General features: G+C 56.4%; 1 protein-coding gene across 3 annotated transcripts in view; it reads left to right on the forward strand.

Annotated features, from left to right (window-relative positions):
- ACOT7 (acyl-CoA thioesterase 7) overlaps nucleotides 1-11,509 on the forward strand; it is a 135,067-nt gene that overhangs the window by 42,061 nt on the left and 81,497 nt on the right. For all 3 annotated transcript variants that reach the window (XM_011938277.1, XM_011938278.1, XM_011938279.1), the window contains exon 2: nucleotides 3,199-3,316. In XM_011938277.1, coding sequence (XP_011793667.1) covers nucleotides 3,199-3,316 — 118 coding nt within the window. The remainder of the gene's footprint in view (nucleotides 1-3,198; nucleotides 3,317-11,509) is intronic.

The raw sequence follows: 11,509 nt of genomic DNA on the forward strand, positions 1-11,509 counted from the left end.
AGGATGGTCTCGATCTCCTGACCTCGTGATCCGCCCGTCTCGGCCTCCCAAAGTGCTGGGATTACAGGCTTGAGCCACCGCGCCCGGCCGTATTTCAGTTTTTTAATAGTAAAGAGGGGCCGGGTGCAGTGGCTCATGCCTGTAATCCCAGCACTTTGGGAGTCCGAAACAGCGGATCACCTGAGGTCAGGAATTCGAGACAGCCTGGCCAACGTGGCAAAACCCTGTCTCTAGTGAAAATACAAAATTCAGCCAGGCATAGTGGTGCGTGCTTATAATCCCAGCTACTCAGGAGGCTGAGGCAGGGGAATCGCTTGAACCCAGGAGACGGAGGTTGCAGTGAGTCGAGATCGTGCCGCTGCACTCCAGCCTGGGTGACAGAGTGAGACCCTGTCTCAAGAAACAAACAAACAAACAAAAAAAATAGTAAAGAGGAACGTGAAGTGCTTTTGGTGCCCGTGTCTTTATTAGAAATGGGAACACAAAGTCTCCAGTGAGAGGCAGCTGCTTCCCTGGCTCCTCTGGCTGTCGCCCCTGCCTGCCTGGAGACGGAGGCAGTCATGGACACTGTCCTGGGATGGACACGCTTGGCCTTGGCCGGGCCCTGGGGCAGGGCCTGAGAGAGTGACAGAGCTGTGTATGGGTCCTGGAGGCTGGCTGGGCCCAGCTGCTCCTGAGCTGTTTGGAAGGAATGAGGGAGGTAGGAAGGGGAAGAGGGAGGGCCAGGTGCGGAGCAGCTGGTTGGGAAGGAATCCCAGCTGAGGCCGGGACTCACTGACTCACTGGCTGCCCCGGCTTGGAGGAAAGATGTCTGATTTGGGACAAGGGGGAAGGGGTGAGTGAGTTGGGCTTTGGACCTCATGCATTGGAGGTGACAGCGCAATCCCCAGGCAGGAATGAAGTCCTGTGGGGGAGAGCTGTATCTGACCTTGAGGGCAGGGGCTGGCTTCCTGGGTGGTCAGCTGGGGAGTTAGGATGGTCCTTGGTGCAGGACCCGAGGTGCCAGAGAAAGGTGGCCAGGCCTGTGGCAGCCGGCTGGTGTGCAGTCTGCAGTTCCTGGCATGTACTCCTGATGGCACAGCGCCAAGTGCCGAGTCCTCACTTTGTTGCCAGGTGTCTCTAGGCTCTTCCCCGGGCCTCAGGCACTGTCCCTGGCCTTCTGTCTTAAAGGCTACCTGCTTATCTGTCCTGTCTCCGGTGCCTGCCGCATGAAAGCGCTTCCTCTGCTGCTCTGTAGCCCTTGGCCGGCGCTTCCTCTCCCTGGCCTTGTGTCATTCCTGGGGGCCAACCTGCTGTGTGTGGCTCCACTTCACAGACAGACAAACTGAGGCCTGCAGCAGTCATTCAGGCTGCTGTGGAGGGCGGCTCTGGTGCTCCTGGGAAACGCTGGGCTGATGTTTCCTCAGTGTCTAGAACCAGGGGCTGGGCCCTGCTCTCCGCACCCACCCACAGCCTTGGCTAGTGCCTCCAGGGCAGGCCTGTGTGGAAAGGGACTCTCTGCCCCCTGCAGCTGGTGCAGGGAAGGCCCTTCCTACTAAGTGGAAAACAAAGGGAAGAGGTTGATAGAATCGTTTTGTGACTTATAATTGGCTACCTGGTAACTCAGATGAAAAAACCCAAAAACCTTTCATAGAGTAAGTTCAATTTTTAAAAACAGAGGTATTTTAACGTGGAAACTCGAGAAGCCAAATGAGGCTTCTTGTGTGCTCTGGGGATCCCCCGGCCACCGTGTGTCACGCCGTGCTTCCTGCTCCACAGGCCACTGTCCTGAACCTCCTGCGGAACCTTGGGCCCTGCCTGACCTCAGGGCCAGAAGCCAGTTGGCCTAGTGGCCTTGGTTTGCATAATAGACTTTCACCCAGGGTGGAGGGGTGACACTGGGGATGGGCAGCTGTCGGTCGCTGGAGGACATCCGTGGTCATTTGCTCTAGAAGTGGCATCCTGTGGCCAGAGGTTGGGTTTCTTGGAGCTTCCGACCAGGTTGGCTAAATACTTACCGAAGAGGGAAAAATTCTCCTGGTTAACGTGTGGACTGTCTACCGTGTACCATGTGCCAGCGCTGTTGTGGGGTGAGCGTGCGATCTGCATGTCTCCCACAGTCACGTGAGGCAGTGCTGTCTCAGTGCTGTCGTTCTGCCCATTGTACAGATGAGCACATGGAGGAGTGAGGGTTCTGACAGCTTGCCCAGGTTACCTAGCGAGTAAGAGCCAGAGCCAGGAATGCTCTCGGGAGAGTGACTTGCCCAGCCTTGGAGCCGCTAGAGGAGCAGGAAGGAGATGCAGACCTGGGGAGACGCTGCTCCTGGGGCCCCCACACTGGCCAACAGGGCCGGGCAGGCTGCACAAGCCGCAGGTGGGTGCTGTGCCCTGGACCTGTGCCCACTGCCTGCCACTCATCTCCAGGCCTTGGCCTGTGAAGGTGGCTTTCATCAGCCAGGTGCTGTCTGGGAAGATGCCAGGCAACTTGCCCTGGTGGGACTGCCAAGCTGGCTTGTTGGGATTCCAGAGATTTCGTGGAGCTCCCACGCTGCCAGCTGCTCGCAACAAGGATGAAGTTGTTCCTCTTTGGGGAAGTGAGAAGTGAGGTGGCGTTTTCATTCTCTCCGAGCTAGGAGAGCTCCCTGCCCTCAATCCAGGGCCTGACTGCACACTGCCCCCCGGGACCCGCAGAGGAACTCAGTGCGCAGCAGGCAGGCGCTCACCTGCTGACAGGGCCTAGGGTCTTGAAGCTGTGACTCATGTCTAGTTCTCAGAACAGCCGTGGCTACCTGGTTCCTCTGGGACTCCGGATGGGGGTGGTGGCGGTCCTGGGAATTTGCTTTTCACAGTCTGTGTTGGTCACTGGGAACCCCAAGGGCTGAGTTGCCACCTCCTGCCCTGTGGCTCTGCTTAAAGGTCTTTACCATCAGCCCTTCCCTGCCAGGGCAGGCCAGGGACCTGTGGCTTCAGGGGGAGAAAGTGCCCCTCTGCCCTCCTGCTCCGTCATGGAAACAGCATCTCAGAGCCCCTTCTGTGGCCTGGCAGATGGCGCCACACCCTGATGAACACACCATCTAGGAAGAGTCCAAACATGGAGAAGGTTCTCTTTCCTCCGGGAGCCATCGAGCCCTTTGGGGACCTTCTCCCCTCCTTGGATTGTGAACGTTGCATGAATGGCGTCCTCTCCAGAGGCCTCATCCTGCTTCTCCTCTGCCCTAGGATCATGCGGCCAGATGACGCCAATGTGGCCGGCAATGTCCATGGGGGGACCATCCTGAAGATGATCGAGGAGGCGGGCGCCATCATCAGCACCCGACATTGCAACAGCCAGAATGGGGTAAGGGTGTGGGCCCCATACCTCTGGGCCCTGGAGGCCGCACCAGTGTGGGTTCAGGACAGGAGTTCCCTGGGGAGCCAGGCCTGCAGCCTTCCCTCCCCTTGTGCACTGGGCCTTGGGAACTTTGGGGGAAGTGGCCCAAGCAGTTCTGCACCGGACCCTCAGAGCTATGCTTGGTTATGGCCTCAGCCAGGAGGTGTGGGAACCCACCAGAGATGAAGCGTCAAGCAAGCTGACAGGCCCTCCCTCCACCACTGCCCGCCATGCCGAGTCCCCTGCCAACCTGGCCCTGATCAGAAGCATGCCCTGCCTGCGTGGGGTGGACTTCATTGCAATGGCCAAGAATAGGGGCCACACAGCAGACGTAGGGGAGGTCCCACCTCTGCCCTGACCAACCCTGGTGGCCATGGCAAGTGCCGTGGCTCTCTGTGACTTGGCCACTTCCTGGCTTTGAAGCTCACTGGCCTGGTACCACTGTGCCCACGATGGGGACAGCTCTCCACCTGCCCCAGAATCGTGCAGCTGGGGAGGGCCCTGCAACCCCAAAGCTGGGGACAAGGGGCATGGTCTCTAGTGTCAACCTCAGGGCTGCTATAGGACATTCAGCCATCCCCAGCTCTGGGGAGGGGACATTTTCTCTGAAGGTCAGCTGTGGGGGAGAAGCCAGCCCTTGGGTACTGAGGACAGGGCATCTGCCGTGGTGCCGCAGCTGCAGCCTTTGCACTATGGGGCTCGGTTAGCACACCTGCTGTGGCCTCCAGGGAGGCAGAGAGGAGGAAGACTCAGCCCCAGCTTGGAGAGTGGGAGTGTGAGGTGCAGGTCCCCACCATGGGCACGGGCATGATGCCACTCTGTCAAGAGGCCAAGTGGAAGCCACATCAGAGACCAGGGACCAGCGGAGGCGCTGTGAGCTCTGAGCCACGCTGGTGAGATGCAGGAAGTGGCTGCTGGCTCTGTCAGCCTGGGCTGTCGGAACTAAGACCACAGCCTGCTGGCTTGTGAACAGCGGAAATGTGTTTCTCACAGCCCTGGAGGCTGGAAGTCCAGGATCAGAGCGCCGGCAGATCCTGTGTCTGTTGAGGCCCCGTTTGTTTCCTGGTTCGTAGACATCACATTACTTCCTGTGTGTCCTCACTTAGCAGGAGGGGCTCTCTCAGGCCCTTTTACAAGGACACTAATTCCATTTGTGAGGGCTCTGTCCTCATGCTCTCATCACCTCCCGAAGGCCCTGCCTCCTACTACCATTCCCTTGGGGGTTAGGATTTCAACACAGGAATTTTGTGGGGACACAGTCATATAGAGCATGGCACATGCATTCAGCCTAGAACAGTGGGCAGTGTGTGTTCCAGTGGAGGAGTGGAAGCTCTCTGTGTGTGTGTGTCTGTGTGCGTGCGCGTGTGCGTGTGTGTGCGTATGTAGAATGAACCAAGCCACGGTAAGTGTGGATGGTTGGATGTGGTTGTGGGGGATGTTGCATGGTACAGGTTAAGGAGTGGGTTTGCTGGCAGGGCCTGGTTTAGGAGGGGTGGATGGCTGGGCTGGGGCTGGATTGATTCCTTGGACCCGAGGCTCTGGCGCAGCTCAGTCACGTTCAGAGAGCACCCTCTGGTGGCTGTGGGGAGGATGGGCCTGAGCCTGAGAGCCTGAGGCAGGGGTGAGGGCCAAGTCCCAAATTCCTGTTGCACCCTTCCAGAGAGAGACAGTGAGGGTCCCTGGCAGGAGAGGATGGACACGGGGAAGGAAAAATCCCCAAGATGGGGAGGAAAGGTAAAGGAGGGGCTTGGAAGGCCAAGAGGGTGATGCTCTCACTCATAATCGCAGAATTATTTTGCTGCCATTTGGTCAGCACTTGGCATTCTGCAAAGCTCCAAAATGCTTTAGGAGCTAAAGTTTAGCTCATGGAATCCTCACAACACCCCAGAGAGGCAGCTGTTCTTGTTTTTATTTTCTGAGACAGAGTCCCACTCTGTCACCCAGGCTGGAGTGCAATGGTGCGATCCCGGCTCACTCTAACGTCTGCCTCCCAGGTTCAAGTGAACCTCCTGCCTCAGCTTCCGGAGTAGCTGGGATTACAGGCGTGTGCCACCACACCCAGCTACTTTTTTTGTATTTTTAGTAGAGACGGGGTTTCACCATGTTGGCCGGGCTGGTCTCGAACTCCTGACTTCAAGTGATCTGCCCACATCGGCCTCACAAAGTACTGGGATTACAGGCGTGAGCCTCTGTGCCCAGCTGCTGTTATTTTTATTATCTCAATTGCATAGATGAGGAAATTGAGGTACAGAGAGATTGAACACTTGCTTGAGGCCCCAGGTGGTAGGTCTGGGCTGGGACTGTGCCTCGAACCTGTGCTTTGAACACTTGCCCCTCCTTGCTTCTTCGGATCTGGGGCTGCTGGAGGGACAGTTTTGACACATTGGCTTAGAGAAGCCTCTAGGCTGCCGGTCCCCAGGATTGTGATCCAGAAATTCTAGGCTCAGGAGGAGGTCTCTGAGTTCCAGGCAGCCCCAGGGTGTGGGGGTGAGAACAGCCCCGGTGCCTAGAAAGGCTTTGCTGGGGCCCTGGGTGGGGCAGGGGACCCCCCCATCCACACTTCCCTGGTGATGCCTTCCAGTCTGTGGCTGGAAGTCCCAAGGTTCTGTCTCTGAATGGGGCCTCTTGGCCAGCCCCATCTGGATGCCTTCTTGGCCTGCTTGGCCTTGATGTGCAGAAAAAGACACTCCTGTCCGTGCCCCGGGTTTGCTTCTTCCAGCCTCCTTCCCCTTGATAAATGGTCTCTGCAACCCCCAGGTGCTCAGGCTCAGAGTCTGGAGCCTCTGTCAGCCTCTCTCCCTCCCACACTCATGAAGCTCTGGGAGCAGATCCCACTGCTTTACCTTCCAGGAAGTCCAGATCTGAGCACAGCCCCCCAGGCCCACCCTCACTTTGGGTCCAATGGTGCTCTCCTGATCACCCAATCACCTGATCACTGCAGCAGCCTCCTGACAGGTCATCCTGCTGGTCCCTGCCGCCTTGTTCTCCACCAGTAGCCAGGGACATGTGGTCAGAGCACAGTACTGCCTGCTCAGAGCCCTCCAGGTCTCCTGTTTTGCCCAGAGTCAAAGGCACGTCCACATGAGTCCCTGTCGCTGCCTAGTGCGGCTCTGGGACCTCGCCTCCTACATCTTTTTCTCAACTCTGCTCTGGCCACATTGGCTTTTCTGCTGCTTCTTGGACTTGCTGGGTGCATTCCTCCCTTGGGCCTTTGCACTGGCTTTCCCTAGATATCTACAGGGCCCTCCCCTCACCTCTTCCAGGCTCTACATAAAAACCTTGTAATCCCAGCACTTTGAGAAGCTGAGATGGACAGATCACTTGAGCTCAGGAGTTTGAGGCCAGCCTGGGCAACAGGATGAAACTTTGTCTCTACAAAAACTACAAAAATTAGCCGGGTGCGGTGGTGTGCGCCTGTAGTCTCAGCTCCTCGGGAGGCTGAGGCAGGAGGATCACCTGAGCCCAGGGAGGTCGAGGCTTCAGTGAGTTGAGATCACATCACTGCTCTCCAGCCTGGGTGACAGAGTGAGACCCTGTTCCTACAAAAACAAAACATGACGTCCAGCCGTGCGCCTGATGGCCTGGCTCCCTCCCTGCTTCCAGCTGCTCTCCACTCCTGACCTTGTACACAGTGGTAGCCCCACGAGGGCCGGCAGGACTTCTGCCCTTGGTTTCCCCAGACTGAGGCATGGAGCATGCTTAGGCATTATCTGATGAATGCTGGGAACTTGGGCCTGGCACCGTCATTGTCACGGAGAGCTTCCACCGACTAAGCGCTTACGATGAGCCCGTGGCCCTGCTCGAGCTTACCCTTCCTCTCCCTGTGTAGTCTTCCCAGCCACCTGCTGAGACAGGCACTGTTCTTAACCTTGTTTTACAAGTGGGGAAACTGAGGCCTAGAACAGTTAGGTGGCTTTCCAGACAGCTGCATCCTCAGAGCTGCCTTCAGCCAGGAGATGGCCGTGGCTGGGCACGGTGATGAGACCGCGCCCTCTCTGGGTCCTCACTGGATGCTGGGCATGGTCCACGCACTCCCTGTTTGTCAGTTGCCTTATCCCCATCTCCCTGCATCTTCTGGGAGTTTCCTAAGCACCAAGTTCTTCCCATTCGTTATCTCCTCGAATCTCTGTAGCAGCCTGTTGGGACCGTTTATTGCCTGTGTTTACAGAGACTGAGACATGGAGAGGTTGTGTCGCTGCACAAAGTCACAGAGCTAGTAAGCAGTAGAGCTGTTCTTTTGGGCTCTGCCTCTGAAGCTGCTGTCCTGGCTGGAAGCCCTGTGGCCATGAGGAACCCAGTGCCTGTGGTTTGCTGGGGCACCTGTGCCTCACGGGCCATGTGATGCCGATTGCTTTTGAGAGCATGGCAGAGGGTGCTTCCGGGCAGGTGCTGATCAGGAGCTCATGGCTCTGTGCCAGGGCAGGGTGGGGCTTTTCCTGCTCCTGCAGTCCTGGGAGCAGGAGGTGTGGGGCACATCCGAGGCACTGGCTGCTGGGAGCTCTTTCTATGGAGCGCAAATACTTGTCAGTCTATGTATCGAAGTTTTGGATCACACCAGCCTTCATGGACTCCCTGGGCCTGGCCCAGAGCTCTGCCAGCTCCTGGGACGCAGCCGCCCACCAGCAAATCAGAGCCGTCCTGGGTCCCGGCTCCTGCCATCCGTACCCATCAGACACACAGAGCCACCTCTCCAGCCTCCCAGGCTGCCAGATAGTGAAACAAAATCCTCCCACAGGGTCTCCTGATAGTGAAATGGGACCATGGCAAGACTCCTGTGTGGATGTCTGGGAGATGTTACTTTTCTTCTTCTTCTTTTTTTTTTAAAGACAAAGTCTTGCTCTGTTGCCCAGGCTGGAGTGCAGTGGCGTGGCCTCAGCTCACTGCAACCTCTGCCTCCCGGGTTCAAGCGATTCTCCTGCCTCAGCCTCCTGAGTAGCTGTGACTACAGGCATGTGCCACCACACCAGGCTAATTTTTGTATTTTTAGTAGAGACAGGGTTTCACTATGTTGGCCATGCTGGCCTCGAACTCCTGATCTTGCAATCCACCCGCCTCAGCCTCCCAAAGTGCTGGGATTACAGGCGTGAGCCACCGCACCTGGCCCTACTTTTTTCTTTAGTATGTTAAGCTGGGAGAGAACCAAGCTTAAGGGTCATCAGTGGCCTTCTGCCCTATGAAGGACAGGCTTGAAACCATTACCAGGTGTCCCCGTGGCGCTGTGGGGAAGGCTGCTGGATGGTTCTGCATGAGGGGTGTCCCGAGGGACAGCACAAAGAGGTGCACTCTGCCTTCCTCCTGCCTCAAGTCACTCTCTGAGTGAACCTGCTTTTGTGCCTCCTCTGAGAGGCCCTTGAACCCACCCCTCATCCTGGCCTGCAAGGCCTGGCAGCCTGCCTCTTTGGACCTTTGTTCATGTCTCCCACTGCGTCCCTGTGTTCTGGTGGCTCCCCACCGCCTCCCCGCTCTGCTCTGCTGCTCTTTCCTCTCCCTGTGGTACCAATGCCTCCCCTACCTCCTCCTGCCTAACACCTGGTCTTTCAGGCCTCAGCTCAAATGCCTCTCGTCTGAAGTCGTGTCCCGCCTTGACATCTCTGGGCTGTCTTGAGAGCACCTGATGCCATGTGGCGTGGTCTCATTTACTTCTCGTCCGTCCCCTCAGCCAGAACCCAGACTCCTCTGACTTACTCCCCTCTATATACCCAGCACTGAGAAGCCCCACAGACGCTGCCAGAAACCAGCTGCAGAGCAGGGAGGTGGAAGGCCACGGCCCTGGAAAAGCACGCGCCTGTAGGTCTGTTGGATCGTGTCTGCATGGCATACTGTAGTGTGCTTAATCAGCCTCAAACAACACACACTTGCAGACAGTGCTTGGCTCGTTCCAAGATGGGCACTGCCCTGCCCAGAGGCTGTGCCTAATTCTTGCCTGGCTCTGTGCAGCCCTGCCCTAACAGCCTTTGGCCAATGGGTGGTGCCATAGCCACGTACATTGACTTGGGGGGAGAAAGACAGTTCCAGGCATCGCTTTACTGTGACCTGTTGTGAGTAGGGCAGGGTTTGCTGGGGGACAAGCCCATGCAAACCAGAATGGGGAAGCATCAGGCCACCCTCACCAGCTCTAGAACTTTTCCTGCCCAGCCCCAGATGCAGTCACAGAATCCCTGCACCTGATTCTGAGCACCTGAGGGCTCAGACAGAGGCTCCCAGCCGGACCTCCAAAGAAGCAGGTGCTAGGTTTGGGGTGGGTTGCGAAGCTTGCATGTTTGCCCCACCTCGGTGAGTCCTCGTGTAGGTGGGTGAGCTGCACGTTGGTGCTTTGGGGGTGGCAGGCGGTAGGTGGGAGAGCACAGACGCACACACCAGGGCTTGAAGTGACTGCCACATACTCTGTGTGCCCTGGGATGCTTGCCTAATGTGTCACCCCTTGTCTGGGTGCTGTAACGATCACCTGGGCCAGTGGTGCCGGAGCTGGCCTAGGCCCCTCCTTCACCTGCTCCCTGGGAAGCCTGAGGGTGCCTCAGTGTCATGCTGTCAACGTCCTAAGGAAGTGATCGTTGCAGTAGAAAGTCATGGCAGTCCTCTGGGAAGTGGAGACTCACATTCCCCATGGCTCAAACACAAGGTCATCTTTTGTGTCATTTATTCAGCAAAGATGAAAAATAAGTCAATTCTGAGTGTTGGTCAGGATGCTATGAGGTGCCAAAGGCCAGGCCAGTCACTGCTGTACCGAGAAACACTTAGGGCCATATATAAAAGTATTTGTCATTGCCGGGCGCGGTGGCTCACACCTGTAATCCCAGCACTTTGGGAGGCCGAGGTGGGTGGATCACCTGAGGTCGGGAGTTCGAGACCAGCCTGACCAACATGGAGGAACCCCGTCTCTACTAAAAAAAAGACACAAAATTAGCCGGGCGTGGTGGCACATGCCTATAATCCCAGCTACTACGGAGGCTGAGGCAGGAGAATTGCTTGAACCTGGGAGGCAGAGGTTGCGGTGAGCCGAGATCGTGCCATTGCACTCCAGCCTGGGCAACAAGAGTGAAACTCCGTCTCAAACAAACAAACAAACAAAAAAGTATTTGTCCTCGGGCCCAGAAAATAATCCCAAATGCAGAAAATGTTTAAGTAAAAGGGTGCCCATTCACAGCATTGTTTGTAATGAGAATCAATTGGAGATGCCCCAGATCTCTAATAAAAGAAGAAGAATGTTCAATTCCACCTGGCTAGCCATTGAAAGTAATTTTCTAAAAAAAAGTTAGGTACGGTTGCATGTGCCTGTAGTCGCAGCTACTTAGGAGGCTGAGGCTGGAGGATCACTTGAGCCCAGGAGGAGTTTGAGGCTGCAGTGAGCATGATAGTGCCTGTGAATAGTCATTGCATTCCTGCCTGAGCAACACAGCAAGGTCCTGTCTCTAAAAATAATAATAATTTTGCATTGGAGTGCCTTGAAAAGGAAGTCACTGGAAAGGATAAGGAAATCTTTCACATACAGCCACTCAGACAGAGTGTTTGTGTCTCCCATGTGTTGAAATCCTCACCCCCAGGGTGATGGTATTAGGGGGTGGGGCCTTTGGGAGGTGATGAGGGCATGGGGGTGGGCCTTCACGAATGGGATCAAGGTCCTCATGAAAGGGGCCCGGGGAGCTCATTTGCCCCAACCACCACGTGAGGTCACGCGAGAAGCACTATGAACCAGGAAGCTGGCCCTTACCAGACACGGAATCTGCCCATCCCCGATCTTGGAATGACCCAAGTCCCTGGAGACTTCTAGCCTCCAGGGCTGTGAGAAATAAGTTTCTGTTGTGCCTAAGCTGCCCAGGCTGTGGCATTTTGTTATGGCAGCCCAATGAACTGAAACCGAAACCTACAGAGGATGATCCCTAGGGTAGATGAAGAGAGAAAAGCAGGCGCAGCGCCACCTGCCCACGCAAGAGAGAAAAGCAGGCGCAGCGCCACCTGTCCACGCAAGAGAGAAAAGCAGGTGCAGCGCCACCTGTCCACGCCCACCATCGGGAAGCCCCGCCATGGGGTTGTAGACGTGGAGTCCGATCTGACACATGGGACTCAACTGCCAGGGGGTCCTGTGTGACAAGGGACGAGGTGGCCAGAGGCAGACCCAGCCCCATAGGCTCTTTTGTTCCTTTTACGTTTTTTTTTTTTTTT

Source organism: Colobus angolensis, unplaced genomic scaffold (assembly GCF_000951035.1).
Source record: "Colobus angolensis palliatus isolate OR3802 unplaced genomic scaffold, Cang.pa_1.0 Scaffold170, whole genome shotgun sequence".
In the NCBI taxonomy this organism is placed as follows: domain Eukaryota; kingdom Metazoa; phylum Chordata; class Mammalia; order Primates; family Cercopithecidae; genus Colobus; species Colobus angolensis.